Source organism: Strix aluco, chromosome 21 (assembly GCF_031877795.1).
Source record: "Strix aluco isolate bStrAlu1 chromosome 21, bStrAlu1.hap1, whole genome shotgun sequence".
Lineage (NCBI taxonomy): Eukaryota > Metazoa > Chordata > Aves > Strigiformes > Strigidae > Strix > Strix aluco.
The window spans coordinates 3068770-3093657 of record NC_133951.1 but is presented as its reverse complement, the minus strand read 5'-3'; the positions used below and the strand labels follow the sequence as shown (position 1 = coordinate 3093657).

At 58.3% G+C, this 24888-nt stretch overlaps 1 protein-coding gene across 3 annotated transcripts in view; it reads right to left on the bottom strand.

Moving 5' to 3' along the window:
- The window catches only part of ARHGAP44 (Rho GTPase activating protein 44), a 31591-nt gene extending 9123 nt beyond the window's left edge, over window positions 1-22468 (bottom strand). The window contains exons 1-11 of one of the 3 annotated variants that reach the window (XM_074847525.1): window positions 22302-22468; window positions 10827-10866; window positions 7170-7274; window positions 7014-7090; window positions 6024-6135; window positions 5101-5177; window positions 4191-4308; window positions 2646-2714; window positions 2480-2561; window positions 1523-1650; window positions 1266-1377 (exon numbers count right to left, since the gene is read on the bottom strand). In XM_074847525.1, the coding sequence (XP_074703626.1) occupies window positions 1266-1377; window positions 1523-1650; window positions 2480-2561; window positions 2646-2714; window positions 4191-4308; window positions 5101-5177; window positions 6024-6135; window positions 7014-7090; window positions 7170-7274; window positions 10827-10866; window positions 22302-22354 (973 nt within the window). In that variant the 5' untranslated portion in view covers window positions 22355-22468. Of the gene's footprint in view, window positions 1-1265; window positions 1378-1522; window positions 1651-2479; window positions 2562-2645; window positions 2715-4190; window positions 4309-5100; window positions 5178-6023; window positions 6136-7013; window positions 7091-7169; window positions 7275-10826; window positions 10867-16101; window positions 17144-22301 lie in introns of those variants that run through there. The other 2 variants (XM_074847524.1, XM_074847523.1) reach the window with 2 other exon arrangements.
- Window positions 22469-24888: the final 2420 nt, after the last annotated feature.

The window sequence follows — 24888 nt, the reverse complement described above, 5'->3', positions numbered from 1 at the left end:
TGTGAATCTTCCCAACCGCTCCCTGCTCCTGCAGAGCTTCTCCTGGTCAGCATCACCCTCATTAGTGTCACCCTCATTAGTGTCACCAGGGCCCCAACGCTGCCTTGGATTATGATTGCATCCCTGTTTTCTTCCACGCCTGTGACCAAAAGCACTGCTCGAGCCCTTGGCCGGGGAGGGGATGTGTGGGTCAGGGTTTGTGGTCCTTGGTGGATGGTAACTCCTAAACGCCCCCAATTCCACCAAGAGATGTATTTCTGCACCTGCGTTTGTGCCCCTGTATGTTCTGTCTTTGATGTTAAAAGGCTCTGGGACAAATCACAGAAGGACTGATGTTGGAAGGGACCTCTGGAGGTCATCTGGCCGAACCCCCTGCTCCAGCAGGACCACCAGAGCTGGCTGCCCATGACTGTGTCCTGATGGCTTTTGAGTATCTCCAAGGATGGAAATACTCCACCACCTCCTTGGCCAACCTGTGCCAGTGCTTGGTCGCCCCTGCAGTGACAAAGTGTCTCCTGATGTTCAGAGGGAACCTCCCATGTTCCTCACTGCCTCTGGTCCTGGCACTGGCCACCACTTGAAAGAGATCTGTCTTCTTTGTACCCTCCCTGCAGGTTTTTATATATATATTGATGAGATCTTCCTGAGCCTTCTCTCCAGGCCCTTCATTATCTTCACAGCCCTTCACTGGGCTCTCTCCAGTACATCCATGTCTCTTGTGCCTAGGACTGGAAGGATCACCTCCCTTGACCTGCTGGCATCACTCCTCCCAGTGCAGCCCAACACCATTCACCTTCAGTGTGCCACAAGGGCCCATTTCTGGCCAGTTTGGTGGCCACCAGGAGCCCCAGGGCCTTCTCTGCCAAGCTGCTATCCAGCTGGGTGGCCCCCAGCATGTCCTGGTGCCCGGGGCTGGACTTGGCACTTCCCCTTGCTGAACGTCACGAGGTCGCTCTCAGCCCGTTTCTCCAGCCTGTCTGTGTCCCTCGGGATGGCAGCACCTCGGGATGGCATCAGCCACTCCTCCCAGCTTGGTGTCATCTGCCAAGTGCTGAGGGTGCACCCTGCCCCATCATCCAGGTCATTAACGAAGGTGTTAATCAAGATCAGACCCAGTATCAACCCCTGGACTACACTGCTAGTTACTGGCCTCCAACCAGACTTCATGCACTGGTGACCACCCTCTGGGTGTCCACGGTTGGTGCCTGGGGGCTGGATGGGCCGTCCCACATGCCACCAACCCCCCGCCCCGAGGCAGCCTCTACCTGCGATGGCGTGCGGGTCGGCCGAGTACTCCTGCACGTCCACCACGCAGCAGTCCAGGGAGGCCTTGAGCTTCTTCAGCTTGGAGGCTGAGGGAGCCACTCGGAAGAGACCCTTGTTAGAGGACACGGGAGAGCATTGGACAAGCTTTGGGGTCAGGGATGTCCCCAAAGCCCCCCTGATTCCTCCTTCGCGCCTTGGAGGCACCCATGTCCCCTTCCATGCTGCCCAACCGAGGGTGGTAGGACACGGGCCCTACCTCCTCCTGCATGCCGCACTCCAGCAGCATCGTCACGCACGCCTCCACGGGGAAGGCGATCTCCCGCCCGCTGACGGCCAGGTGCTCCTCCAAGGGCTTCCCGAAGGAGGGCTTCTCCATCCACGCCTCTGTGACGGGCAGAGGGGGTGAGAGGAGGGGGAGGACACGGCGGGGACGGTGCCAGATCTGGCATCCCCTCCCTGAAAGGCCCTTGGATCACAGCGTTTCGGCAGCAAAATACTCCGTTTGGGTGTTGCTAAAACAACAGGACCCCGCACCTCTGTCCTGGGCGGCTTGGGAAGTGCTTTTTAAAGATGAAATCCAAACAAAATGTTTTCCAACCATCACACGGGATATTTCAAAGGGGCTGGATAACGTTTTCCGGGGGGAGCAATCACGAGCAAACCTTTGCAATATATTCCCCCTTCTTCCATCACAGTTTGAGGCAGGAATATTTTGTGGGATCGAGAGAAAAAAATAAAATACAAATCACTCCCTGCCTCGCTGCAGCGACGGCAGCACCCCGAGCCCTGCCCCGGGGAATGCGCTGCTCTCGGGACCGTCACCAGGGGCTTTCCCCAACCTTGGTCTCCCAGCCCAGCTCCTCTGGAGGTCGCAGAGTGCAAAGCCAAGCCCCAAGACCCCCCCCTTGGCGCTGGGTTCCCACCCCCGGTGCTGCGCCCGATGGGGATATTGGGGCAGGTTTCACCCGCTCTCTGTGAAGCCGGCCGGATCCTGCCCCCCACGACCGAGTGGGATGGGGATGCCCTCCCCAGCTTCGGGATGCAGCGGGGGCGAGCCCGGAGAGGATGCTGAGCCACAAACCCAGCACCACGCTGTGCCGCGGGGTCACGCCGCAGCCAGCTCATCGCCGCAGCGAAGCCCCGCGCGGCTCCGGCGTGAGGCAGAGCCCTCGGTGTCGCATGCAGGAGCGGGACAGACCCCGTGGGCACTTACCCTGCTGGGCTTTAATTTGAGGCAGGACATTCTGCAAAAGCGCTAAGGATTTCCGATGGTACTCTGCCTGCACCTCGATCAGCTGGGGGGGACAGACAGCACCAGCTGTCACCCCTACAGCCGGGGACGGCAACCAAGGAGTCCCGTGGGGACGGGTGGCACTTACGGTTTGAAAATAGTTTGCATAGTCTACTTCTTTGGCCACAAAACTGTACATGTCAGCCGAGAGCTGGTCCTGCAGAGAGCAGAGAATTAGTCGCCGTCCCACTCATGCTGCCCTGATGCCACCGTGATGGTCCTTTTGGAGGCCACTGGGAGGGACCAGCTTGGTCACACCAGGAGCCAACATGCCACGTGGCACGTCACAGCACCCGGAGATGTGCTCGGGATGTTGAATATACAGCAGCACCATGGGGGGTTGCTTTCTGCTGCTGTGCAAACGGCTCCACGCTTGCCCCCCCCCCTTCCAGAGCCCATAATTATCTGGCGCTTTGCAATGAGCTCTCTGGAAGCGAGAGTCCCTTGGAAACAACCTGTCAGCCAAAGGCCGCACATCCCGGAGGGCCGAACGGCACAAATTAAACCCCAAGTTTGCTCGTCCCAGCACCTCGTTGCATTGCTCCTCGTGTGCAAGTGGCTCATTAACCACAGGGCTAATTGCCACGCAGCTGCCGGGGGTGGCACCCGACCGCTCGGTGCGGACCAGGCTGACGGGGCATTGGGTGCTTCTTGCTCTGAATTGCCACGAGCCCCTTGGCACCAGGACACGTTTCTGTCCTCACACTCACAAAACAGACTCTGCCACTCCCCGAATTGCTCCTTTCTGAGAATCCCCTTGGATTCCTCAAGTGGAGGAGAACCAGTAGGTTTTTAAAACACTGTGGGTATGTCCCAGTTGCAACCTCCATCATTCATATGGTGAATATACTGGGGGCAGCTCCTGGCCCAGCTGGTTTGCTGAGAATTGCTGGGGACATGGGGCTGCGATACTCTAAGACGGGGGGACGCAGCATGAGTTTGAGACTGGATTTTAAAGGCTACACAGATTCTGGTTGTGCCCCTGGAGAAAACCACCAGGATTTGAGACATGCACTCAGCTCCATCTCCTGCCCAAAACCTGTCCAAAACCTATAGCACAAGGTTCACCCGGCCCTTTGCATTTTTTGCCCCAGAGGAATTTAAAAGCCACACAAAACTGCCCGTGGGTTTCGCCGCTGAATCCCACAGCCTGTGATGAAGGTGCTGGCAGCAGCGTCCCCCCTCGCTTGGACACTTTTCCCACCCAACACAACCAGCTGGGTCCCTTGTGCTGGGGGTGGTGTGCTTGGCGGGGGGTGACGTGGCCGGTGGCACACGGGGGCTCAGCACTTCCCGCGGGTCTCTGTGCCAGGGGTGGGTGTACTCGGTGCTGAGCTCGCCGGCTCCTGCCAGGACAGGTGCCCTGGGAAGGGGATACTTTCTGGCTCCAGAGGGATATGGAGGATGGGGACAGAGGAACCGGCGACACCCTGCTTGGCTGGTGAGCATCACCCACTGCCACCAGGCTGCGTCTGGGCAGGGGACCAGCTGAAGGAGGGTTCATCACAGGCAATGGGGTAAGGAGGGGGTGAAGAATGGGGTAAGAGGAGAGGCTGCAGGTTTTCCGCAGTGCTCAGGACACCAAGATCCCCCCACCCAGCAAGGAGCGATCCCCCCCCGGGACCCCGGGTACCCTGCAGATCTCCACTCTGTTGGCCGCCTCCTCCATCTCCTCCCTGAGAGCATCAGCTTTGGCGCCCGAGGGCTGCAGGTTGCTGGCCAAACCCGAGGACTTTGCGGACTGCTGCCACCTGCACAAGAGGGCAGAGCTGTGACGGCGAGGGATGGGGACCCGCGCAGAGTGGTGGCTGGATCCCAGCAGACTTGGAGGGCTGCCCAGGGACCCCCCTCAGCTAAGCCCACCATGGTCCCCAGGGCTGAGCACCACGGAGATGGTCCCAACCCCGGCTGGGATGCAGAATCCGCTCCCAACCCAAAACATCCCCAGTCCCCACAACCCGCTGCATGCACTGGGCTCTAATTAAACAATTATTTTCAGCAGGAGAACAAGCCCCACCCAGGCGGGAGGAGAGAGGAAGGTGATGGCAGAGCCTGGACATGACACTGGGAACTACGGACGCCTCCCAGACCTCTACCCAGGGCATGCTGTCATGTGCGGGGCTTGGCCAGCCCAACGGCCCCAGGCAAAACCCAAAGCACAGTGTCTGGGACATAGGATGATCCCAAGGGTCATCCCAGCTCCACCCCAGCACTACTCTAGAGCAGCAGGAGCACCAGGCTCTTTGCCATCACGTAAGAACTCACCAAGATAGGGAAAAGAGGAAAAAAATAAAGACTTGTGCCAGAAAAAAATACTCTTTTCTGCAGAGGGCAAGCAAGAAAAAGGGATCTACGGTTCTGCAGACAAAAGCAGAAATCTTGGCTCGTTGCAGAGCTTGACTTAAAGGTGCACAGCGACACAACCGAAACTTATTGTCCCAAGGAAGCCGTGGTACCAGGGCTCTGGGACGTGCCCTCCCCAGCACTACCCATCGCTTGGGAATTTTTATTTTTTATAGAACAGCTTTGAAGGTGCTTCCTACCGTGTCCTGGAGGAGTCCATGTCCAGCACGAGCTTTGCCAAGTGCTTCCTCTGCTTTTGGATATTCGGGATTTCCACCTGCAGCAGCACATGGAAATGGGAGAAGATAAACCGCGGAGAGGTGTCAGGGCAGGTCATACCTGACTGCGACTGGCGCAAGCTGTGTGGATAAGGGTGCAGCTCCTTATTTTAACATCACTAGAGAAGATGGCAGAGCTCGTCCCTCCTCTGTGTCCCCACCCAGGCTGTGCCACCCCCCGCCAGCCCTGACCGCAGAACCCACATCCCTGAGAGGAGCATCCTCGGGGGATCAAAGCTTCCTGCAGTGGGGAGCTGGGTGAAGGCAGGAAAAGGGCTTTTGGGGATGGCAATGCAAAGCCTCCCACGCACAGGCACTGTTTGCCAAGGATTTAGTAACGGTTGAAAGCCCTGAACACCAGCAGTGTGATAAAGCTTTTGTTTCTGTTGGGGAAGATAAACTCAGAACCAAGCCCAGGACAATTTGCTAGATGTAGAAGTGGGGAAAAAAGCAATGGGAAAAATTGAAAAACAAAGCTGGCAGCAGGGAGAAAAAGCAAGGGGAAAAAAATCCCAAACAACAATGGTATGTATTTGGAGCTTGGGAAAATGGGTCAGAAATAAGAGTGTTAATGCCTCTGCCTTCAGGGAAGGCAGAAAAGAGCAAGAGCAGGGAGAGCGGGCGAAGGAGCCCGGCAGGACCACTGCCCCAGCAGCCAGCCCAGCTGAATGTGAAAAGACTGCCTGCCAATTAAAGCAATTAGCAGAAGTCTCAAAGGGGGAAGGTCTCTCACAGGGGCCAGGAACCAACTATGCAGTGAAACCCTGCTTTCCCCTGGCTTGTTTTGGATGTGAGTCCCCAGCACGGTGACACCCCAACCCAGCGACGTCCCCGCCACCGCTCACCTCAGCCAGCACGAAGAGGGGCTCGATGACGTCCCTCTCCACCTGCAGCTCGAAGTGGATGAGCTCCTGAGCCAGCTTGTCCTCCGCCTCCCCGCACAGCCGCAGCATCTTCCTGCAAGGGCACGGCAGGGCTGGGCACCGCGGGCGCCGGGAGGGCCATGGGCAGCCATCCTGCACCCCAAAGCCCTGGGGGGGGCTCGGCAGTGGAACGGGACAGCCCTTCCTTGGCAGGGGGCTGGAGAGAGGGCGGCAGCCCAGGGACTGCGGCCACCCCAGGTGTTAGGAAAATCTCATTCCTTAACTATCGGACCAATTATAGTCTGAAACTGTATGGACTTTCTTAAGAGAGAGAGAGATAGATGATAGATAGGTAGATAGATAGATAGATAGATAGATAGATAGATAGATAATAAATAGATAGATGATAGATACATAGATACATAGACAGAAATAGATAGATCTAGATGATAGATAATAGATAATAGATAATAGATGACAATAGATAGATGGATAGATAGATGATAAATAAATATAGATAGATACATAGATACATAGGTACATAGATAGAAATAAATATAGATAGATGATAGATACATAGAAATAGATATAGACAGATAGATGATAGATAGATGATAGATGATAAATAGATGATAAATAGATGATAGATAAATAGATGATAGATGATAGATAGATGATAAATACATAGAAATAGATATAGATAATGATAAACAGATAAACAGATGATAGATAGATAGATAAAGATAGATAGACAGACAGATAGAAATATATATATAGTTTACACTGTTTACTGCATGACTAAAGGACTCCAGCTCATCACAAGGAGGAGAAGAATAAAGGAAACCCCTGGACAACTGAGCTCACAGGAGCATCCCAGCCCGTCCAACACCCGTTATCCGGCGTCACAGATAAGGAACGGCAGCAGTTGCCGGCAGCGGCAGAGCGCCGGGGGGAGACCCAGGGCCCCCTTACCCCAGCAGGGAGTCGTCGCCCAGCACAGCCGATCCCTCCATCAAGCACTGCGCCAGCGTCGTCAGCGGCAGCTTCTTCTGCAAAGAGAGGGCTGCGTTTCCCACCCAGCCGCCCCGCCGCCGCCGCCGCCACCTCAGAGCCCTGCCAAAGCCTCACCGAGCGCTTGTCGGCGTCCACGCCTTGCTGGCCCTGCAGACATGCCGTCAGCTTCTTGTGGGTGCTGTGGGAGACCTGCTTCACCAGCTCCAGGCGCTTCTCCACCTGCGGATGCAGCGGGGGCCATCACCGGGGTATCCGGCCAGGTCCCCCACCCACTGTCCAGCCACGTAAGGGACTTCTTGCTTTTCACTCAAGTGGTTTTAATTGCTGCTGCATCGGATGCGACAGCCCCGGAGCCCAACCCCTTCCCAGGGCAGGGATGATTTAAGCAGAAGATTTCACCAGGCTGATGCTGCCCCATCGTACCCCCCGAGCAAGGCTGAGGGCTGGATCCAGAGCAGCCTCCGAAGCCCTTGTGTCCCCAGGTGAGGGCAGGAGGTATCTGTCCCCAGCTGAGCCCTGCCACAAACCAAACTGGCCAGTACTCTAACCTGGGGCTGAAAATTGCCTTATTTGCCTCTGCATTGATTAAATCAAGCAATTCATCCCAAAACTCAGAAGATGAGTCATTAAATGTAAGCAACCAAGATCTGCTGAAAACCAAAGCTGAGAGACATGGGGAAAACATGGAAAGCTCAAAATCTTGGGAAATGATCTGGGGAAAAAAAAATAATCCTCCCTAGCCGGGAGAAGCAGAAGAGCTGAGCCTGCAGTGAGTCCTTGAGGCGGGAGGCGTCTCATGGGAGCCTGGCACCCGAGCTGAGCTGCCCTCCACCACTACAATAGCATATATAGTACTGGTAATATACACTATATGTAATAATAATATAACTAAAAATATTATTTATATATATTACAAAAAAAATAGATCTCCATGATGCCTGGCTGAGGTAGAACAGCCTCTGCCATCCCTGCAACAGACATGTTCCTTGCAACACATACACGGACATGTGTGGATATATCTGTAAAAATTCTCTCTATAAAAAGAACATGCATTTAATATATATATAGACATGTCCGTGTATATGTTGCAAGGAAGGGGTATGACGTTCAGAAGGGCACATATGTGAATGCACACCCACCTAGATGAGCCAAACTGGAGGCAATTAGGTACCATGCCAGGAAGGGTTTGGATTTCCCCCAGCCCTGGAGACAGGCCCCCTCGAACATGACTGACTCTTCAGGAGACACCCAGACAAGGCTGCACCAACCACCATCCCCACTCAATTATCTCCAAAAGGTGTAAAAAATCCCCCGAGCAGTGTTGCCAAAGCCAGGCGTGCCCTGGAGAGTGCCGGCACAGATGCACCTAGTGCCGGGATGTCACCGGAGGCTGTAAGAGCAGGGTCTGCCTCGCAGTGCCAAGGGGCCACGGGGACCTCAGAGCTTGCAAGGAGAAACACCAAAAATTAAAATAGAAAGAAAAAAAGGTTCATTATTGATGTTCCCTCCGGCTGCTGGTGGCAGGGAGCGCTCCGCTCCCCTCCACTCCATCCTACTGGGGCTGCCCATCCCTGGGGACAGCGGGGCATGTCACCCCTCACCCTGCCCATCCCTGCCCCCCGCACTGGCGCTGAATAAAGGACAAAAAACCCAAATCCCGAAGTCTGGAGACTGACTCGGAAGGGTGCAGACTGCGAGGGTGGCACTGCCCAACAGCAAACAAACCCACCAACACCCCAGGAGCCTGTGCAGTGCCGGTGCAAACGGAGACCAACCTTGCTCCCCCCTGCACGGGATGGGCTGGTCCCAGCCACGATGGAAACGGCTGCTAAATCCCCGGTAAAGCAGCAAAACGGCTGCTAAATCCCCGGTAAAGCAGCAAGAGGCCGTGGGAGGGATTAACCGAGGCAGGCGGCTGGGATGTTTGCAAACAGCTTCATTTCACCCTCTTCCAGCACCCTCTTTCACCTTACCCCTTTAGCGATGGCTCACCCAAACCCTGCTCACGTTTTTGGCTAACACACAGCTCTGGACAAAGCCTGATGTGTGCAGGGAGCAGTGTCATTAGGTCCAAGCGAGGGCAACACACAGGCAGGACACAGTGGCCAGAAAGAGCTAAAGGTCACTGTCACCTGCTGGGCGCTGCCTCCTGCCACCAGCGGCCTTGCACAGCGCTTCTCTGGCTGCTTCTGCAGAATCTGCTCCCTGACAGCAACGGCACCGACCAAATTGACAAGGTGGAAGGTGTAAATACATCAGCTTAGTCCCAAAACAACTTTTGAAGCAGCCCCAACAGCACCTGGACTGGCTGATGCCAGGGGATGCCCGCACTGTGACGGTGGAGGAGCTGGGCGGCTGTTTTAGAATCCCAGAATCATCTCGGTTGGAAAAGCCCTTGAAGCTCCTCCAGCCCCACCATGAACCTCACCCTGACCATTCCCAACTCCACCAGATCCCTCAGCGCTGGGTCAACCCGACTCTTCAACCCCTCCAGGGATGGGGACTCCCCCCCTGCCCTGGGCAGCCCATTCCAACGCCCAACAACCCCTTCTGCAAAGAAATACTTCCTAAGAGCCAGTCTGACCCTGCCCTGGCGCAGCTTGAGGCCATTCCCTCTTGTCCTGGCACTGGTTCCTTGGCTCAAGAGACTCATCCCCCCTCTCTGCACCCTCCTTTCAGGGAGTTGCAGAGGGCCATGAGGTCTCCCCTCAGCCTCCTCTTCTCCACACTAAACCCCCCCAGTTCCCTCAGCCGCTCCCCATCAGACCTGTGCTCCAGACCCTGCACCAGCTCCGTTGCCCTTCTCTGGACACGCTCGAGTCATTCAATGGCCTTTTTGGAGTGAGGGGCCCAAAACCGAACCCACTCATCGAGGTGCAGCCTCCCCAGTGCCGAGTACAGGGGTCAGATCCCTTCCCTGTCCCTGCTGGCCACACTATGGCTGATACAAGCCAGGATGCCATTGGCCTTCTTGGCCACCTGGGCACACTGCTGGCTCCTGTTCAGCCGGCTGTCAATCAACACCCCCAGGTCCCTCTCTGACTGGCAGCTCTCCAGCCACTCCTCCCCAAGCCTGTAGCGCTGCTGGGGGTTGTTGTGGGGGTTGTGTGTTTTGCTCATCAGTGCCCGATTTACAAGTGATGATTTAGAGAATGTGTGAGTTAGAAATCTCATGAATTCAGTGATGGATTTGTGAATTCACGTCCCTTTGCTGGCACTTCCTCAGCCACCTCCCTGCCTGGGGCGTGCAGGAAGCAAAAAGCACCGAGATGTCCCCGAGAGACCGTGACCATCACAGCGGATGCTCCATGGTGTCACAGGAGGTTTTTGGCTCAGGCTGTTTTGCTGAAGTCGTCCAGTCCAAGCAGCTTTGGGGAAAGCCCATCCCATCAGCTTTGGGGACTGTCCCCTGCTGTCACATGTCCCGTCCCCAGGGCAGGTTTTGCAGCAGAGACAGGAGACACGGGCACCCGCAATCTGGCCAGGCCGTATCAGGTTGCCATCCTGGCAGAGACAAGACTGGATCCGATTCCAGCTGACCTGAAAATTGGGCTGGGAAAGGCCTGGGAAGGCATGTGGGAGGGAGCCAATGATGCTTCCCACGCTCCCAACCCCTCCTCCTCCTTCCAGCCCGTCTCATCGTCTCATCGCTGCAGGGCACCGTGGCACCGACCGGCGCGGAGCTGCTGCCGCATCCAGCACCCACGGGTGCGTGCCTGGGCACCCATGGGCACACTGGGTGTGGGTCAGACCAGCTGCAGAGGACCTCACCTGCAGGAGATCTTCGCTCAAAACCTCCGTCTTCTCAGCCCTGCAAGACAAGAAAGAACATAAAGCGTTGGCGAAGGGTCTGGCACACGCGGCTGCACCCTGTGGTACCGGGCACGGCTGAACGTGCTTTTCCATTGGGATGCAGCCAGTGATTTAAGGCTCTCTGGTCCCACCTGCCATCACCTCATCTCCTAAATAAGCAAAGGATGGAGTATCTTCACGGCTCACTGTAAGAGTGCCATGTCCCGCATCAATTTAGGGTCCTCTCCTGATCTCCCCCTTATTTTTCCATTATCCCCAGCAAAACAGGGATGCTAGATTCCCAGGCGGATGCAGGCAGGGCTGTGCAGGGAGGCGGTGTGTCTACGCACAAAGGCAGCTCCCTGGGCCGTGCGGGGCTCTGGCACACCCTCAGCGCCGCGATTCCAAGGACACAACCCGTCCGCACGACTGAGCCTCTTCGGTCCGACGCAGCCAACTGTATCTGCGGTGGCAGCTGCTGCCCGGGGCTTCGCTGTGACCCTCCCCGCTGCACGTCGGAGCTGGATTTACCGCTCCAGAGCTCGTGTCTTCCGCTGTCTTTGCTAACGAGGAGTGCTGGGGGTGCACAAAGAGACACAACCCCGCTGCAAGACCCTCCTTGGCCACGCACGGACCCGCAGCATCCCTGCCCGCGACCCCCCACAGCCGCTCCTCACCAGATCTGCTCAGGCTTATTTGAATGATCACACTCTGGATCATTTATTCATTTTCTTAAGAGTTCTTTACAACTTTAGTGCATCATCTTTCTTTGAAAAATGACCTCTGTCAAGATGCATTTAGGCAACATTGTGATTTAGCCAATTAGTCCCTGAAGGTTTGTTAACAAACAACAAAAGCTTGGCGCTCTCATCCTTCTTAAGAAAACACCTTTATTGCCTGAGCCCTGGTTGCTTTCTGCTATCCAAGCTGGTTTCGCAGCTTTGAGAGACAGTGTGAAGTATTGAAAAAGTGGAAATAAGGAATAAGCACCAGCAGAGGAAGGTTCAAAGACCGAGCCTGGCACGGCAGCAGCGCCTGTCAGGGCAGGGCTTGGCCTACGGGCTCATCTGCAAATACACCACATCCAAAGGCTTAAAAAATGTAAATTAACTGCATTAAATCTGGTTTGTGTATGAAAGCTGTCCCAGTGTCCAATTTAAGTTGGTTTGAAAAAAAGAAAAAAAAACCCAAATTATTTAATTTTTTTTAAAGAGGAGATTTAAATGAATGCATAATAGTATCTTCTGTATGAAACACAAGCGATGCGCTGGCTGCCTGGGAGCAAGGGCTGCTCACGTTCTCCCCCTCTTCTGCAAATCACCTTCAATGTAATTTATGGACAGGGTTGGAAACGCCGCAGAATTAGCACAAACAGGGAAGAAAGCAGCAAATATCCACCGTCCCCACTTCCCCGCACCCGCTCAGGCTATATTTAGCATCCCAAAGGAGAAGGAGGTGGCAGGGATGCGGGCGAGCATCACGCACCCACGTGCAGGCACCACCAGTGCACACCCCTGCCGCTCGCACAGCACCCCAGAAATCATTTCCGATCTTCAAAAAAAGGCCGGGGAGAAAGAAGTCCTGCCTGTCCTTGCACCACTGGGAAAACGCTCCACAAAAAGTGACGTTTTTAGTGCGTTTTCTCCTCTTCCAGCTGTGCTGCTGGAGGATTTTGTGCACCCCACAGTCCCATGCTGGCAGGTCTCTCTTCCAGCAGCGACAAACCAACACGTGCTGCACTTTGATGTGCATTCAGGAAGCAGAAAACGACATTTCGAACAGGGTAACAAAAATCTGGCCTTGTTCTGTATATCCTCAGCGTGAGAAACCTCAGTGGCTTTAACAGAGAGCATCCTCCAGCCACAGTGCCGGCACAGACACCCGTGCCAGCCCTGCCACTTCCCAGGATGCTTAAGCAGGTTGGGGAGCCTGCCAGCGATTAATTTGGCTTTAGAAAGGGAGGGGAAAAAAAGCTGCAGCGTTTTATGGATAGGAATAAGCAAAGAGGCTGTTGGAGCCGCTCGACACAGCTGGCCAGGGCTGCGGCAGAGCGATGGGCACGCCGCGGGAGCATGGGTTTTCCCGCCTGGTTTTGGCATCGAGCTGGGGTGTTTTCTCCTCCCCTCCAGCTTGCGATGGGGATGGGGGTCTCTGCGTGGCCTCAGAGACACGCTGCAGCCACCGGTGGTGGCACACACACGTGGCAGGGCTGCGGCGGTGGGAGCCGGGTACCACGTCCTGCCAGCGCCCAGCACCGGCATCCAGAGCTGCTCCCGCGCCTCGTCTGGCAGAACGGGGCCCCAGAAGCCACCACGGGGCGATTTTGCGAAGCCAAAGTAGGAGATAAGTCTCCTGTCTCGGGGCACCTGGACCCTATGGGTGATGCCACCAGCAGCCACGGCAGGAGAGCCCGGCCCCGCGCAGGGGCAGCAACCGGCTGCAGCTCCATCGAATGCAGTTCAGCAGCTGCAAGAGGGACAGATCCTGCTCCTGCACATACGCACAGTCCTGCTGACAACACGGCTCTGACGTCCTGTCACCCCGCCTGAAGCTCCTTATTAATATTCCAGAATGCACCAAAAATATACAAGTAATTCCCCTTGTCTCTGTACTTGCTCCTGCCGGCAGCACTCCAGAACCTGCAAATAATATCCAGGGCAGCGAGAACCAACTCCAAACCCACAGAAAGCCCAGCCCAAGCCGCTCCACGTGGCCATTTTACATGTAAAGACTAAAAAATAACATCATCCCACTCCACTGACATTGCAATTGCATTACAGCTCCGCGCTGCTAATGCCACTGGGAAAAATCCCATTATATCTGTTATGTTTCTAAAGTCTCAGCCTAAAGTTAATACGGTTTTACAGGAGCTTATATGGTTTTATGAGCCATCCTGCGAACCTGCCACAGCCGATGCTCGGCAGCAAACTGCAGGCACACGTCCTGCCTGTCTGTGCTGGAGACCTTCCTGCGCGCCCCGGGCTCCCTCCTGCCTGGGGGGGTATTTTTTGGGTGCTGAGCCCTTGCCAGCACTCAGAGATGCTCAAGGAGATCCTGGTACTCAGGGATTTCCCCAGGGCACCCAGAGGGGATGGAAAAACTGTCCCGCTGCCTTTTCTGGGGGCGGGATGGCAGCATCTCTCTGAGGACCTTGGCAAAGCATCTTCAGCAGGCTCAGCCCTGAGCATTTCTGCCCAGCCCTTCCTTTTCAACAGACCTTTCTTCTCCCTCCCCACACCATGCTCCAATCAGCATCCCACTCAAGGACGGGTGTGGGTCCCCGGGCCTCCCCTCTGGCCTTGGCTTCCCATCCCCGGGGAGAACCGCTCACCGGTTCCCCCACGAGTCAGGAGCCCCAGCTCCTGCCTTGCTCTCAAGCGCTTAGTTCAGACCATGTGGGACTCTGGACCCCAAAACACAAAGGTGTTTTGAAAACCGCAGCCCTACAGAAATCCATTAACAGCACCAAGAGGAACCAGTTTGGATGTGACCAACGCTGGAAAGTGTGTCTGGCTCCAGCAGAGATGCTCTCCCTGCTCCAGCCTGGCATCTTGCTCCCATCCAAGGAATCCCCCAGCCGTTTCTGACATGCCCCAGTCCATCCCCAGCATGACCCCAGTCCATTCCCAGCACCCTTCAGTTCCCCAGCACCCCCCAGCCCTTCCTCACATGCCCCAGTCCATCCCCAACATCCCCCCAGTCCATCCCCAGCATCCTCCAGCCCCTTCTGCCATTCCCCAGCCCCTCCCAGCATCTCCCCGTCCATCCCCAGCATCCCCCAGACCCTCTTGGCACCCACAGTTCCTCCCCAGCACCCCTAATCCACCCCAGCACCCCCAGCCCCCCTCCTTGCCCCGTTGGTGCCCCTGTACAAGCAGTCAGAGAGGTAGGGCTCAGCCTCTGCTGTAGCAGTGATGGGGACCCTGGGACCTGCTCCCTGCCCGTGCTGCTCCAGCCGTGCTCAGGAGGCAGCCGAGCTCCTGCCAGTACAAATCTGTGTCCCTCCCCAGTCACCTCCTCTTCCTCACGCCCTGGCAGGGTTCAGGGCCCATCTGTGCTCACCCCATAACCCCGGACCCACTAACGACGCTCAAGGGTCTGACACGTGCAGCAGAGCCCTGGGAAGGGGCTGCCCGGTGGCTGGAGCATCCCATGGCCCAACCATCAGAGCAGGCAACTGGTGGCACCAGAAAAAAACAGTTTAAGCCAGTATCAGCTTTGGGAAATTCTTTTCACAGGTTAATTTTTATGTGGGTATTTCCATCCTCATGTCTCACAAGGCAGATGCAGCCAGGGCTCCCGTGCTGGGACACGACCTCTCCCAGGGAACTGGAGACAGTGGGTTTTGCTTGATTGCTGTTGATTTCTGCTCATGCAAGGTGGCCTCAGCAAACAACAGCACCCAAATCGGGGTGCAGGGACCCCCCCAGTTTCCCTGGCTGGTCCCTAATCCCCCAAAACTTCATGCCTTGCGAGTTACACACATCCTGCGGGAGCAATCCTTGGAGAGGCAGCAGCTTTCAACGCTTGCTTTCATCTTTCCTTTAGGCAAATAAAAGCCCACTCCTCCCCTTCCCCTCCAGATTTTCACCCAGAGCTGTTTTTCTCAGCACAAATCCAGGCAATCCTCAGCCTCAGTCAGCACCCAGACACCCGCGTCCCTGCAAACAGCTGGGAGAAAAGGGACAATTAATATGGAGAGTTAAAAGCAAACAAGAGGGGAATGCAGCTACGATTTGGTCAGGCGTTCACTTCTGCAAAAACTAATTGCTGCCAGCAGAAATCAACACCAATCACGCCAATTAAGTTGATTTCCAAATAAATACTACATGAGTTTCCAGTGCCTTGACCTGGGGAGCTACAGCAAAGCTGGTGCTTCCCTGGAGCATCTCCTGATGCCAGACATCTCCATCTGGCTGGACCCGCCCCATGTCCCCGCCACCGTCCCCCTCTGATGCACCCAAAACAAGGAGCCCCCAGCCTTGGATTTGACCCCGAGCCAGCAAAACTCAAAGCAGGACGGGGATTTCGCAGCACTCTCTCTCTGAACGGGAAAACCATCACGCCCGGCTGGCGGGCAGCGCCTCACGCGGGGACAGGCAGGAGCCAGGATGCATCTCCGGAGGCAGAGCGTGTCCACGATGCCCCAAGGACCCCCTTGCTCACACCTCCTGCCAAAACAGCCCTTTCACCCCATCCCTGGCCACCCCCTCGCTACAGTATGCCTGTAAATATTTCATCACTGTTTAATTACCGATGCCAGCCAGTTCCCCTGATTTCTGTTTGCTCCAGCTTAAAAACAGCCTCGTGGCCGAGCGCAGGCAGAGGGAGGCACGAAAACCCAGCCAAGGCCATCCCATGCCGGCAGCGATAACTCCCACGGATGGGTCTGCCCTGCCATCCCATGTGGCCTCGGGGACGGTGCCCGGCTCCATCCCGGTGCTGCCCGCATCTCCCTCTGGTGCCGCAGCACATGCCTGGGGGCTGGCACCCACCAGAAAATTCAAGGTGCCCGAGCCCCCCCAGCTCAGAGGTGAGGTTGGCAAGGTGAGGTTCAACCACGCAACTTGGATAAGGTGCTGAGCATCCATCGCTTGTGCTGGAGGGAGGAGAAAGCCCCTTGGGTCTCATCCAGGCAACCCCTGGAGGTGCTGGGCATCGTGGTCCAGGCTGGCCGCTGGCCCAAGGACCGCCCCGTCCCCAGCTCCTGCTGCCGTCTGAGCTCTCCTCACCACTGCATCCCCGGGGACACGCAGCCCGACGGCTTGTCACCAGCATCCGGCCAAGGCCAAACGGAGCTGCGGATTTTTCCCGGTGCCTTTTTAGCAGGCGAGAAGCGAAACATCAAATATTTATATCCTCAAATCGCTGCTCAAATCCCCCAGGGAGACGACTCTGAGGCACAATATCCAGCCAGACACGGTGAGACGGCCCCACCAGTGCCTCCTCCAGCGCATCCCGGGCTCATCCTGCCCCGCCAGGTGACCCGCAGTGATGGTCCCCGTGTCCCAAACCTGTGGCTAAGGGCAGCGATGCCCACCCCGCAGGCACGGTGCCAGGGCTTAACCCCCAGCAGCTTGACAGCCTTCAGCTAAGCCAAGCTGGAAAAGCGGGATGAAATGAGCGGGGAAGGCTGGTCCAGCTTTCCTCCATCCTTCTGCCCACTGCTGGGAAAACCAAAGGAATCAAAGCAAAATGGGGGACAGATTTTAAAGGCAGAAAAGCCTCTTTTCCTCATTTCCTGCCCCTCTCCCAGCTGTGAGCTCTCTGTGTCGGCATCCCTTCAGCACGGGGTGCACGGGGACCTTTGCTCCTTGCTCCTGGCTCATCCCCGGCAGAGGAACCTCTGGGGTCGCATCCTGACCACGCTTGGGTCCTGATTTGAGAATCATGGAGAAGCCCCTGCAAAGCGCAGGGCCCTGAGGCTGCTGGCCGCGGGGATGAAACCTTCAGCCCGCTCCATGAATATTTCAGTTTGTCAGCGCTGCCGCCTTGCGAGAAGGATAAAAATATCCCCAGGGCTGCGGGGATGCTGCCGGCACCATCCGAGGGGCGCGGCGTCACTCGGCAAAGCCAAAAAGCCCGGGGGGGGGGGGGTGTCTGCTGATGGCGAGCCACTGGCACCCCAAAATGCAGACATGGAACCCAGCTATTTAAAGCGTGTTGTTCTTCCCCGCAAATCCCATCGGAAAAATCCCAGGTGGTGCTTTTATTCCTCTGTCCTTATTTTGTACAAGCAGAATAAAACGTCCTTATTTCATGCAGAATATTCTTGCTGCACAGAGAATAAACCCTCAGTGTTTAAAGGCTTTATATTTACATGCAGACGTCCTGGTGCTTGGAAAAGCATCTGCCCTGAGAGCCACCAAAGCGATGTCCAGCCCAAAACGCCACCGCTGTCCCCTGGGATGGGGGATACATCTTGGGATGCTCAGAAAAGACCAGGAGGAAAAATCCAACCCCCCTAAGCTGACACCATCCTCCCCGGTGTCCCCCCATCACCTGCCGTGCCGTTCGGGAACGCCGCCGCGCCATTCCGCACGCGGCTGCAAGCGCCTGCTTTATTCCCGATGAAAAAAAAAACATATATTGAGCCAATTCTGGAAAATTCACAGGGCTGTTTCAGCCCCCGGAGCGAGTGCTGTGGCACGCTCGGGCCCATCATCCTGTGACCTCAAGGCGAGGGTGAGAGCTCTTGCCGGCTTGGCCACCGATGGAAAGGGTAAATGAATAAAAATAAAAAATAAAAGGGTTTTGCAGAGACCATCTTCAAAATGTTTTACAGCCACTTACTGATTTCTCTTCCCTTTTTCCACCCCATGGAGATAAATATTATGGCCCCTTACAGACTGGGCACAGTAATTCTCCCAAAGGTCGGGTACCAAGTGCAGGTCTGGGCGGGGATGAGCATCCCCAGTTCCTTCTATCTAGAGAAATGACCTCAATAAAATGAATAAATAAAATAAAATAAAATAAACGCGCTCAGGAGCATGGTCTGCTCCGGGTGGCCCCGTCACACTCCCAGACTGGGCACCCCAGTGCCGGCGGGTGCTGCTGCTGTCCCCAGGGGGCCCGGGAGCCCCCGCTCGCCCCCAGTGTCCCGCGTGGAGCAGCAAGGGAACGCGGCAGCGCCCGGGAGACAGAGCTGGAGGCCGGATTTGGAAAGGTAAGGAAATGTGCTCAGCACCCTCACAGGACCCTGACCCTGATCCTGCCCCTAACCCTGACTCTGACCCTTACCTCATTCCTAACCCTGATTCTGATCCTTATCCTGATCCTAACCTTGACCCTAACGCTAATCCTGACCTTGACACTAACCTTAACCCTGACTAACCCTGCCACCGCTCCTGCTCCTGACCCTAACCCTGACTCTCACCCTAACCTTAACCCTAACCCTGACCCCGATCCTGACCCTAACCTTGACCCTGTTCCTAACATTAACCCTGACCCTGACCCAGCCCAGCCCTCCCCCCATGCAGGGGAGCCCCGTCCCTTGGCTGCAGTTGGCCACACACACTTCCCCTGCACAAGTGCCAGCTGCGGCCACCTCACAGGGACAGTGGGCTGCTCCTACCTGTCTCCTGCCTGTCCCCTGCTGGGGTACTTCTGGCAGCTCCTGGCAGACCCACAGATGGGGTTGTCCCCAGTCCTCTGGGACGCAGCCCCGGCCCAGCCCCCTGTGTTGTTGGGGGGAGCGCAGCCACCCCCGCAGCAGCTGGATCTTCTGGGCCAGGTGCTGCTGGGAGGAGTGACGCCAGCTGGGTGCCACCGCTGCCACCGCCACATGCAAACTGTCCCCAACACACCCCATCTCCCCGCCGAGGGACAACTTCCACGTGCAGCGCAGACCCCAGCCCCAGGGCAGCATCTGGCCCGGTGGTCCCCAGCCCTGGATGCGGGGGGCTGGCACTGCAGGGTGATGGTGACCACCGGGGTTTGGTGACGAGCAGGAGGGGACACCCCTCAGACCCCGGAGGGTTACGGTGCATGTACCCTGGCAAGCCTCTCCCAGGGGAGAGAAAACACCAGGTTTCTATTATTATTCCTTATTTCCACTTATTATTCCTTATTTCCACTTATTATTCCTTATTGCCATTTATTATTCCTCATTTCCATTAATTATTCCTCATTTCCTTTTATCATTCCCTATTCCCATCTATTATTCCCTATTTCCATCTATTATTCCCTATTCCCATCTATTATTCCCTGTTTTCAGCTGGCTGGAGAGGGCTGCTCAGGGCTCAGCAGCGGGCAAGAGGGATAAAACATCAGCCCGCACTTGAGACGGGGACCAACAGAGCTGGGCCGAGGAAGAGGATGGTCCCCGAGCTCCCGCTGAGCGCTGCAGAGGCTCCAGCCACCCCATCCCAGCGCTGAGCAAAGAGGGGGCCACGCACCCCCCAGTTAAACCCAGCCTAAAGAGCCTGGCAGTGCAGGCAGCTCTGCAGGCAGCAGACGTGCCGGGGTACCGATGGAGCCCGCCAGCTGCCCGTCACGAGCCGGCGTGGCAGCGAGCCCCTAAGAGGATTAGGGGTTTAGTGTCTCCAAACCCCACCAGTCGGGTGCTGCGGGGAGCCCGGCACGGCCTCGCGCTCCCGGGGGATGCGGGAAGAAGGATGCTCGCCCTGCCAGCGGCACCATTTTGAAGCCAGGCGTGGGTGCGGTGCCCGGCTCACGTCTCCCACACGGTGGTGGTGGGACCTGGGGACACCCCTTCCCCTGCAGCCCCCCAGCCGTGGGTGGGAGACGTGTCAAACCTCCTCGGTGCCTCCGGAGAGCAAACCCGGCCCGGCACAAGATGCGAGGAGAAAATCACACACTCTGTCCCCAAAACAGCCTCTTCCTGCCGCTTCCCCAAGGCAGGCAAGCGCTGGTCTCCCAGCGCTCCCGCACCGCGTTCCCTGTCCCACGTTCCCTGTCCCGCGCTCCTGTACCACGTTCCCTGTCCCACGTTCCCTGTCCCATGTCCCCACACCGCATCCCCGGACTGCGCTCCTGCTCCGTGCTCCCACGCCGCCTTCCCGTGCTCTTCCTGCACCACCTTCCCACGTTATGCTCTTGCCGCGCGCTCCTGCACCATGTTCCCACACCTCGCACCTCTACCGGATTCCCGCGCCGTGCTCCCACACCAGATTCTGGTACCACGCTCCCAGAGCACGTTCCCGCACCATGTTCTTGCGCCACGGTCCTGCCGCCATGCTCCCGCACCGCCGCACGCTCTTCCTGCACCGCTTGCTCCCAGCCCGTGTTCCCGCACCGTGCTCCTGTACCACGTTCCCACACCAGATTCCCGTGCCACGCTCCCAGACCGCGGCCTCACACCGCATTCTTGCCCCGCGCTCCCGCACCGCCGCCGCAGGATGGGGCCCTGCTGCCAGCCCAGCCCCGTGCCCGTACGCCGGGGCCGTGCGGCAGCACCGCGGCCAAGGCAGGAGCTGTCACCACCGGCCACCTCCGAGGGCCCAGAGCCGGTGGGGTGTCCCCCATCGCCACGGGGGACACAGTGAGGGGGGATGCGGGGTATGCCAGCTGAAGTCCAAGCCCTCAGCTCCGGGAGGGGGTGCTGAGCCCCACGCCCCAGCCGTGCTGGTGCCCCAGCACCGCGCTGAGAAGGAAAAAATAAATAAATCCCCCCCCCTCCCCGGCCCAGCTGCAAAATCTCCGGGAATTACACAACAGCCACCACCGAACCCTGGGCCCAGCCGGGCATTGGCACACACGGGCATCCCCGTGGGCACGGCACCCCGATGCACCCCCCTGCCTCCCTGCCAGCCGGGGCCACCCATGGGTGCAGGGGGGAAGCAGGCCAGTGGGACACCCCACAGCATCAGGGCAGGGGTGCCTGGGACAGCGGGTGTCCCTACGGCCCAGCCCTGGGACACGGAGAATGGACAGGGACAGTGGGGCAGGCAGAGTGAGGGCAGGGGCAGGCAGGGAAGTAGTGGCTAAAGGGTGCAGGGCTGGGGCAAGGGGGGCAGCGGGGCAGGGTGCATGCAGGGGGACAAGCAGGGGTTAACAGGCAGGCAGGGTGCAGGCAGGGGCTGCAGGCAGGGGTGGAGGCAGGGAATGAGCACTGGGGCAGTGGGGCAGGTAGGGTGCAGGCACTGGGGCAGGCAGGGAGCAGGCAGGGAGCAGGCTGTGGGGCACAGTGTAAGCAGAGGGGTGGTCAGGGTGCAGGCAGGGAGCACGCAGCCAGCAGGAAGGTTGAGGGCTGGGGGCAGGGACAGTGGGGCAGGCAGGTTGAAAGCTGGGGAGCAGGGGCAGTAGGGTGGGCAGAGTGTGGGCAGGAACAGGGGCAACAGGAAGAGGGCAGGGAGCAGGCAGGGTACAGGAAGGGAGCAGGAGCAGTGGGGCTGGCAGGAAGCAGGCAAGTAGGCGGGGAGGGGATGGGCAGGGGCAGTGGGGCAGGCAGGGGAGCAGGGAGCAGGCAGGGGAGCAGGCAAGGTGTGGGATTAGGGGCAGTGGGGCAACCAGGGCTCAGGCAAGGGGGCAGGCAGGGAGCAGGGGCAGTGGGGCAGGTGGGGGGGGAGTGGGCACTGTGGAGTGGCAGTGGGGCAGGCAGGACACAAGTGGGGTGCAGGATCGGGGCTGCAGGGCAGGCAGGGAACTGGCAGGATGCAGGCAGAGTGTGGGATGGGGGCAGTGGGGCAGGCAGGGAGCTGGCAGGGGGCAGGGGCAGCAGGGCAGGCAGGGAGGGGGCAGGATGCAGAGGCAGTGGTGCAGGCAGGACACGGGTAGAGCGTGGGATTGGGGCTGTGGGGCAGGCAGGGTGCAGGCAGAGTGTGGGATGGGGGCAGTGGGGCAGGCAGGGAGCGGGCAGGGAGCTGGCAGGGGGGCAGGTAGGGAGCGGGCAGGACGCAGGCAGGGTTCTGGATCGGGGCGGTGGGGCAGGCAGGGTGCGGACTCGGGGCGGTGGAGCGGGCAGGGCGCGGGCAGGGCCCGCCGCATCCCTACCTGCCCACGGTCTGGTTGGCGAGCTGGCGCATGCGGTTGAATTGCTTCTTCATGGTGGCGGCGGCGCGGGCGCCCCTTACGCGGGCAGCGCGGGCAGCGCGGGCGGGCAGCGGGGGGCCGCGGGCCGCCCCTCCCGCATCCTCGCCCGGCGCACAGCCAGGCCGGGCCGAGCCGAGCCGGGCCGAGCCGAGCGGGCCCGCCGCCCCCTGCGCGGCTCCGCGCCTCCGCCTGCGCGGGCCCCGCCGCGCTCCGCGCCCCCCGCTCCGCGCCGCACCGCCCCGCACCGCCCCCGGCCGCGGCGGCGATGGGAAATGTAGTCCGGGGCCGCCCGCCCCGGCGGGCTCTGCCGGGCAGGGGGGGGCCTTGGAGCGGGCCTGGCCCCGGGCATCCCCCCGGCATCCCTTGGCATCCCCCCGGCATCCCTTGGCATGGCCCCCGCATCCCCCCCCGCATCCCCCAGCATCCCTCTGGCGTGCCCCAGCATCACCTGCCATCCCTTAGCATCCCTTGACATGACCTCAGCATCCCTCCAGCATCCCCCCAGCATCTGCCCCCCAGCATCCCCCCCAGCATCTCCCCAGTATCCCCCACCATCCTCCCAGCATCACCCCAGTATCCCACCCCAGCATCCCCCCCCAGCATCCCCCCCAGCATCCCTCCCCAGCATCCCCCAGCATCCCCCAGCATCCCCCCAGCATCCCCTCCCCCCCCCCCCCCAAATCCCCCATCTCTGCTCTCCAGAGCCCCAGGGATTTGGGGTTCTCGGGGCGGTGGCAGGTTTAAACATCCTGCTGCTGCGCATCCCTGGGCAGTGCCGGGTGGGCCGGAGCAGAAGCCCGCCCGCAGCCCCCGGGCAGGGCAGCAGGAGCCGGTCCCAGCCGGGACAGGGCTGGGGTGGCCGGGGGACCTCGCTGCCTGGCTGCTCTGTGCTGCCCGGGCTGTGCGGACGCGGGGGGAGAAGGTGGGGTGATGCTCACCCCCCTACCATCACCCCAGCTGCCTGCCCAGGGCCTGCCCGGCGCTGAGCCCCAGGGCTGCTCTGCCCACGCTGGCACCACTCCCAGTTTGAAGGACACTTGATTGATTTAACTGCTCTGTAGCTTCTTGGTGTAGAATCAAAAAATCTACAGCACCGATCCCTGTGATGACATGAAACCGGCTTAGGAAAATCCCCGGTGACGCTCTCTGAAGGCACCTGCATCCTCCCCAGCCCAGTCTCTGCGTCCTGCATCTGGATCCGACCCCCAGAGACACACTCGGAGGGCAGAGCTGCCCCCCAGCTGCAGGGCAGCAGAGCACTCAGGCAGCCCCCGCCCCGGGCTGCCATCCCCGCTTTGAAGCCCCGTCACCCCCAGACCTTTTCCATATGTCCATGTTTCACTCTGCTAAAACAGGGTCAGGAAACCGGCGCTCACTGTTGGATCCTGCAAAGCATCTGCTCCATCGCAGCCCCGCAGCTTTTAGCCTCAGTCTTCCTATCTGTAAAATGGGACTAGAAAGGTGTTGCCAGGATTTTTTCAACCTCTTTTAGGACCAACAGGATTTTCTGGTAATCAGCAGTTCCCATGAGCTTCTAGGCGTACTGTCAATCATCCCCTAAAATAAGACGACGGGATGCTGCAGCTGCTATTTCGGTCGGTCCAAACAACCCCCCAAAATAGCGTTTCTCCTGCCAGCTCCAGGGTGACGCTCAGTGCAGGCAGGGCGCACTGCCTGCCGGGCACACGGAGGGGTGCTGATGCATGCCGGGCATGCGGGTGCTCGTGGAGAACAATTCCTAAAAAAAAAAATTATCAAGCCCCAGCTGTGCTCCTTCCAGCTCTCTGAAAACCCAGGGAAAATAATAAACCAATGCTCGTCTAATGGAAAAAGCCAAGAAATTTTGCATTAAAGGAGAGCAAAAGCTGCCCTGGGTGGACCATGCTGGGGGTAGCGCTTGTTTGCTCCCCAGGTTGTGCTGTGCCAAGAGCAGCCCCTCTCCTCCCCCTCTGCTCCGGGCCATCTGAGGACATTCCAAGGCTTTTTTCGTTTTTACATTATTTGTAAAATAATGGTTCTTCCTCCCTGTTACCATTTTCTTGCAAAACCCACGCCCGCTCCCTGTGCCCGTGGCAGCGCCTCACCACACTGCCCCGGTCTCGGGGTTTGGGCAGCTGCCTGCGCTGCCTCTCTCGCAAGCTCCTCGAAGCAGGCAGCTCCCAGGGGTGTTTTACTGGGGGTCTAACACACAGGGCTTACAAAATCAGGCTGTGTCTGGGCAAACCCATAATAACCCCTCCGGAGCTGTTTGGGGAAGAGCGAGGATGCTCTCAGTTAATATTAAGCACCCAGGAGTGATGATGGGGATCTTAAGTGACTGAAACGCCCCTGAGACTGCCCGGAGGTGGCAAAGCGAGAGTAATATCGATGGGAACAGCATCGCTCGCAGTAGCTCCAGGCTTGAGCTCAAACCCAGCCTGATTTCGTGTCCCCGCTTTTCCCAGCCCTACAACACAGCTCCTTCCCTCGCACTGCACCCGCTGCGGGGCTGCCCTGGGCTGCCCCAGGAGGTGAAGCCCCAGCCCAGTGTCTCCCAGTCCACGGGAGT